The 6,846-nt window shown below is 41.4% G+C and overlaps 1 protein-coding gene across 1 annotated transcript in view; it reads left to right on the forward strand.

Annotated features, from left to right (window-relative positions):
* Nucleotides 1–6,846, forward strand: part of BRWD1 (bromodomain and WD repeat domain containing 1) — a 112,164-nt gene that overhangs the window by 98,187 nt on the left and 7,131 nt on the right. Inside the window, exons 35-38 of the mRNA XM_034654200.1 lie at nt 687–910; nt 2,412–2,576; nt 4,673–5,584; nt 6,540–6,838. Of these exons, the coding sequence (XP_034510091.1) occupies nt 687–910; nt 2,412–2,576; nt 4,673–5,584; nt 6,540–6,838 (1,600 nt within the window). The remainder of the gene's footprint in view (nt 1–686; nt 911–2,411; nt 2,577–4,672; nt 5,585–6,539; nt 6,839–6,846) is intronic.

The following is a 6,846-nucleotide window of genomic DNA, read 5'->3' on the forward strand; positions in this document are numbered from 1 at the left end:
AAAGCTTGAAATTTCTTGGTGATAAAACGTCTGCTTTAAAGAACCTTATGGTTGTCTTTGAACTTAGATTAGATACTCTTAAAACCTCCTTTATCTTGTCATTTTAAATGAAAATAGGATTATTCAACATGAATATTGCCCAGATCTGTTAATTTGAAATCAAAGCCTGTCTTGTCCTAAACTTCTACTTTTTCTTCATAATCCATGGCTCAGGGACCCAACATGGTGAACTGGTTGGTACTTAGAAGTAAACAGATTGGTCCTAGAAAAAACTACCTTGTACTGATCTCTTTTTTTTTTTTTTCTGCCTCTGTTCTTACTATTGAGGTTTTGTTGCTTTCTCCTCTTAATTTTATAGTCTTCAGGAACGTATGAATAGACCAGAGAGAAAATTGTGTCTGAGACTCAGTTTTATAATATGAATGAAAGCCCGTGTCACAAAAACCTTGGCTCCTCTTAGCATTTAATCCTAAGAATTTACGGTATTCAGTCAGATTCTCTGTAACTCTGCTACTTACGCCAGTTTAGAATAAATTATTAGTAGTAATCCATGTCAGAATAAGATGTTAATGAGTATTTTAATGTTTTGATCATAAAATTATTCTCAGGTTAAGTAATAGTATACTTTTACTCAGGCATTCTCTGTTTAATTAAATTTTGTTTCCTTTGTTCCTGTCTTTAACCAGAAATGTCAAGCAGAAGCGGTTAAAATCTCAGACAAAAGTAATTCCTGAATTGGTAGGTTCTCCTACCCAGTCTACCTCCAGTAGGGCCGCTTACTCTGCGAGCCACAAGACAAGTGCTAGTGTCTCTTCAGGGGTGACGTCTGGTGACTCCTCGGATTCAGCAGGATCGTCAGAAAGAATGAGAAGTAGGCCTGTCACTCTACACAACGGCTCTACGTTATCTGGTGAGACAGGAGCATTGTTATTTAACTGCCAGCATTCCTGTATGTAGCATTGCCCGCACTGTGGGTTCAGAGGAGAGAATAAATAAGACTGGCCTAACAGTTGAGGAATTTACAATTCTGTGGTAGAGTCAAAAGTAACAAATGTGCAGCACTTATAACTATATGTTTGGTAAGTGCTGGTCTTTGCAAATGGTGCTGCCACATTCTATGCAAACTTGAATCTTCTACGATCTAAATAATGGGATATAAATATCACACTTTGTATGCAAAATTTGATGCTTTTGTTTTTCTTTAAAAAAAAAAAGGCGTAGTCATCATGTGAGTTAAAACTGGATGGCATAGTAAATTCTAAGCTGTTGATGTTCTTGGCTGTTTGGTGGTATAACCACAGCTGATCCTAACCCTTTGTTAGCATTGTGGGAATGAGGCTGTGGTGGGTGTGTACTTCCCTGTTGCTCTGAGTGATTTTGGTGACTATAATTTAAAATAATAGGACCAAAGAGGTAGATTGCAGCCACATATTAGAGTGGCAAGCCTTGCAGAAGAGTTTGGATTACTTAATTGGGTCCCTTGATGAGTGAGGAAATCACATGATTAATTCTGTTTCGGGATGATCAATCACTTTGGCAGTAAAATGCAGGGAAGGGGAAGAATCTGGAAACTGAGTCAACATGCTGGGGAGTGGAATGGAATAGAATATGAGCAGTCAAAATGGCAAGCGGCAGAGCAGTTTCAGAGGAAGAAACACAGCTTGGTGATTGGTGTCCTTCTAATGCAGCCACTTTCTTTAACGTGGAGTTGGGGTTGTATTTGTGGAGCAAAAGTTTACCTTTTAGCAACATGCTCCCCCTCACTTTGATGAAACTTTCATTCTGTGGTAGGTATGTAAGGGTGGAGTGGACGGAAGAACGGGAAGCTTCTCTGTGCCGTGTTCACACTGGAGCATGCACTCATTCAGTGAAGTAGTAGGGAGAAGTGACCTGTACTGTTTAGATTATTTATCTTGTTTTTTCTGTCCCTCCCCTCCCCCTTTCTGGTGGAACATGTGAAAATGACCTCTTGAGCTGAAAGCTTGTGCGGTACCACTGTGCTGTTACAGGGCTTACTAGCAAAAGGCCTGAAAGTGTGTCCACTGACGTGGGGCTTAACAGTGGTTGTCTTTCCTACAGGAAATACTGGTCTCATGGATGGGGACAGAAATGGATGGGGGCTTAATTACATTTTTAAATGGAACTTTATGAAATATAGAAACTGTTTTTTCTGAATCCAGCCCAGGATTAATATGTTCCTTTCAGAAATAAGAGAACAGACTTGATTTGGAATGCTGATTATGTACTTTCTAATGCCAAAATTTTTTGAGTTGTTCTTTGAAACGGTTTTTAAAAATACAATCTCTTAAGTATTTTGAGAATCTGCTTTTAGTCTGTTGTTAGGAAACAACTGCTTATATGTGTAAAGATAGAATATGTGTGATGAACTGTTGATGCTTTATTTTTCTTAGAAAGTGAGATGGAAGATTCCTTAGGTACCTCTTCATCATCAACTTCTAACAGTTCAGAGGAAAGCAAAGAGAGTTCAAGACCTCGTGAATCTTCCTTACGTAGTGGGCTGGCCAGAAGCAGTAATCTCAGGGTGACCAGAACCAGAGCTGCTCAAAGGAAAACTGGTAAGAGACTCATGGTTGGTATTTTGCACGAATGTATACCCAGGGAATCCATAAGCTAAGTGTGGAATGGCTTATTTTTTTAATGTGTCTGCTACATACGGTTAAATGTCCTTTTTAGATTTTTTTTTTAATTTTTTTTTTTTTTTAATTTATTATCGAGAAAGAGCACAAGCAGAGGGAGGAGCAGGCTCCTCGCAGACCAAGGAGCCAGATGCGGGACTTGATCCCAGGACCCTGGGATCATGATCTGAGCCGAAGGCATATGCATAAACTGACTGAGGCACCCAGGCGTCCCTCCTTTTTAGATTTTTTAAAAATTGAGATATAATTGACATATAACATTATATTTCAGGTGTACAACATAATGATTTGATACTTGTATACACTGCAAAATGATCACAATAAGTGCCGTTACTGTCAGTTACTGTACATAAAGTGTTTCTTTCTTGTGATGAGGACTTTCAGGATTTACTCTTAGCTGCTTTCAAATATGCAAGAGTATTAAGTATAGTCATCATGCTGTACATTACATCCCTATGACTTATAACTGGAAGTTTGTACCTTTTGGTCTCCTTCATCTCCCCTCCCCCCACCAATCTGTTCTCTGATCAGTGAGCTTGGTTTTTTGGAGTGTTTTGGTTATTTTGTTTGTTAGGTTCCACGTATAAGTGAAATGATACAGTATTTGTCTTTCTCTGTTGACTTTTTTTGCTTACCATAACACCTTCAGGGTCCATCCATGTTGTCACAAATGGCAAGATTCCATTCTTCTTTACGACTGGATAATATTCCATTGTATAGCTATACCACATCATCTTTTCCATTCATCCATCAACGAATGCCTTGGTTGTTTACGTGTCTTGGCTTTTGTAAATAATGCTGCAGTGAAATTGGGGTGCAGATATCTGTTTAAATTAGTGCTTAGTTTTCTCTGGATAAATACCTAGCAGTGAATTGCTGGATCATAGGGTAGTACTAGTTTTAACTTTCTGAGGAACCTCCATACTGTTTTCCACAGTGGCTGTAACAATTTGCATTCCCACCAGCAGTGCATGAGGGTTCCATTTTCTCTACATCCTCGCTAACCCTGTTTCTTGTCTTTTTGATGATAGTCATTGTGTCAGCTGTGAGATGACATCTCACTGGTTTTGATTTGCGTTTCCCTTATTGGTGATGTTGAACATCTTTTCACTTTCTTGTTGGCCATTATTTGTATGCCATATTTTGAAAAATGTCTACTTAGATTCTCTGCATTTTTTAATCAGATTGTTTTTTTGCTGATGAGCTGTATGAGTTCTTTAAATATTTTGAACAGTTAACACCTTATCACATACATGATTTGCACATTTCAGTAGGTGGCCTTTTTATTTTGTTGGTGATTTCTTTTGCTGTGCAGAAGCTTCTAGTTCGATGTAGTCCCACTTGTTTGTTTTTGGTTTTATTGCCTTTGCTTTTGGTGTCAGATCCAAAAATCATCAGCAAGATCAGTGTTAAGGAGCTTACCCCCTGTGTTTTCTTCCAGGAGGTTTATGGTTTCAGGTCTTACATTCAAGTCTCTAATCCATTTTGTGTTAATTTTTGTGTATGTGTAAGATAGTAATCTTGTTTTATCCTTTTGCCTGTTGGCCGTCCAGTTTTCCCAGTGCTGTTTGTTGAAGAGACTGTCCTTTCTCCATTATATATTCTTGCCTCTTCTGTTATAAATTAATTGACCATGTAGCCATGGATTTCTTCTGGGCCCTCTCTTCTGTTTCATCCTTAGGGCTCCTTCCCGCCCCCACCCCACCCCACCCCGAGAGAGAGAATGCAGGAGCAGGGGTGGGGAGAGGGAGAGAGAGAATCTTAAGCAGGTTCCACACTGAGCACCAGGCAGGGCTCGATCTCACAACCCTGAGTTCATGACCTGAGCTGAAATCAAGAATCAGACACTTAACCTGAGACACCCAGGTGCCCCCATCCTTAGGGCTTTTGGGATTTAGAAGGGAAATTTGTTTTGGCATTAAAAGGTAGGGAACATCAGTTCTAAAATAATACATTCATTAAAAAATGTTGAAATAAGGAAGACTTTTCTAATCTCAGTGCTACTTTATTTCTAGGTCCAGTTTCTTTAGAGAATGGATGTGGCAGAAAAGCCACACGAAAGAGAGTCTATTTAAGTGACTCTGATAACAATTCAGTGGAGACCAGTGAAAGTCTAAAAGCCAGGGCTGGAAATAACCGGAAAGTGCTACGAAAGTGTGCTGCCGTGGCTGCCAACAAGATAAAGCTCATGAGTGATGTGGAAGAGAACTCGAGCTCTGAGAGTGTCTGCTCTGGCCGTAAGCTGCCTCACCGTAATGCTTCTGCTGTGGCTAGAAAAAAGTTATTACATAATTCTGAAGATGATCAGAGCTTAAAGTCCGAAATTGAAGAAGAGGAGCTAAAAGATCGAAATCAGCCATCACCACTGTCCAGTTCTCATGCTGCCCAGAATACCGTGAATGAGTCTGAAAATGCGGATTCAGAGTCAGAAAGTGATTTGCGAGTAGCCCGCAAAAATTGGCACGCCAATGGTTATAAGTCGCAGGCTCCAGCAACTTCTAAAACAAAATTTCTTAAAATAGAGTCTTCTGATGAAGACTCTAAAAGTCATGATTCAGATAATGTACATAACAGAACTGCTGGTCCATCTACATCTGGGCAGAAACTTAAGGCAGACAGCAGCTCCGAGGAAGAGGAGGAAGCAGATTCGGAACCAAGGAAGTATGCCGGTAGGAAATACAACACAGCTCGCAAGAGTCTTACTTTCCTTAAAAAAGCAAAGATCTTCAGTGAGTCGGAGGAGTCCGAATCTGAAGAGCAAGATCGAGAAGATGGCAGCTGTCACAGAATGGAAACAAACCTGATTAGAGGGGCTTCGAAGTGTGAACCGACTGCCGGGTCCCAGCGTTCCTCAGATCATGTATCTGAGACTGATTTGGATTCAGATGATGACAACACAAAAGAAAAACCAAACAATTTTTTGAAAGGTAATTCAAAACATGTAACCTTGGCTCACTGGCATGTTTTCTCTGTTCTCTCTCCTTATAGCATACATTGTTTTTCCCCATGAAACTTCTCTTCGCCATTGGTTTTCTGTCCACCCCACGCATTCTCAGTCTTTTCTGTGAGTCCCTGGTGTTCTGTGTGCGTGCATAACTGGTTGTCATGTATGTTTAGTTTTATTCACATAACAGGCTGTAACAGCTATTTCTAGTAAGATTTCACTTCTTGTATTGGCTGTGGGTTTCAGAAAAGCAGAGACAAGCACATTTACAAGCTGTGGTGTTAGCCAGTTTCAGAAGAGGGTAGGACTATTTGCTTGAAAGGGATGTGTAAGTCAATAACAGCAGCAGCTAGCCAGCAGAGTGGCCACTGAGCTGTTCTGTGGATCAGGAAATTGTTCTCCATGCTTTACCTATATTAACTAGTTCAGTCTTCAGATCTTTTATGAGCTAGGTCGTAGTAGTATTGTTCACTTTACTCATAATAACCGTGGGTTACAGAGGGGTGAAAATCACTTGCTGATTTAAGGTGGTACTCTTGGTAGATGGGGACTGATGAAAAATACTGAAGAGCATGAGGCAGTTAGAGCTAAGATTACAGGTGTTGGTGTGATTGGAGCTTGTGAGGTGAAAAAAAGTTTCAGGGAGGCTGAGAATCAGTGATTAGTTTGCATACCTTAGTGCATTGGTAAAGAGAGGTTAGTCTGTATTCATGTAACTGTGTGTGTCAAGTGTATTGTGTATGCGAACAGCAAGGCTGGGAATGTGCTGTGTTGAGGCTGCCCAAAGAAAGGTAGTGCTCTAAGAGCCCGAACATTCGCTGCCATCCTCCTTCCAAGTCAGTAAGAATCCCGGACTTCCCGTTTAAAATGTTGGGCATTTCATTCCTTTACACATACTCTTACAGATTAAAGGACTACTCTGAATTTTTAATTTTTAGATTCTACATCACAAGACCACGGACAAAGCAGGAAAGTTTCCAGGAAAAGGGTCTGTTCCAGTGACTCAGACAGCAACTCGAAGGTGGTGAAGAAGCCCTCCAAAGGCAAGACGGGTGCCCTGAGGACTCCCCGCCGGCGTGCAGCCCTGGCTGCCCGGAAGACCAAGCTCCCGAGCGACGCCGAGGACGCCGGCTTGGACCGCGCGTGCGGCCGGAGCAGCAGAGGGAGGAGGAAGCCCCCGCTTTCCACGTGCGCCACGGCGGGGACGGCGGGGACGACGGCGCGGGAGGCCGAGGGGGGCCGGCG

This window comes from Ailuropoda melanoleuca, chromosome 1, assembly GCF_002007445.2.
Source record: "Ailuropoda melanoleuca isolate Jingjing chromosome 1, ASM200744v2, whole genome shotgun sequence".
Lineage (NCBI taxonomy): Eukaryota > Metazoa > Chordata > Mammalia > Carnivora > Ursidae > Ailuropoda > Ailuropoda melanoleuca.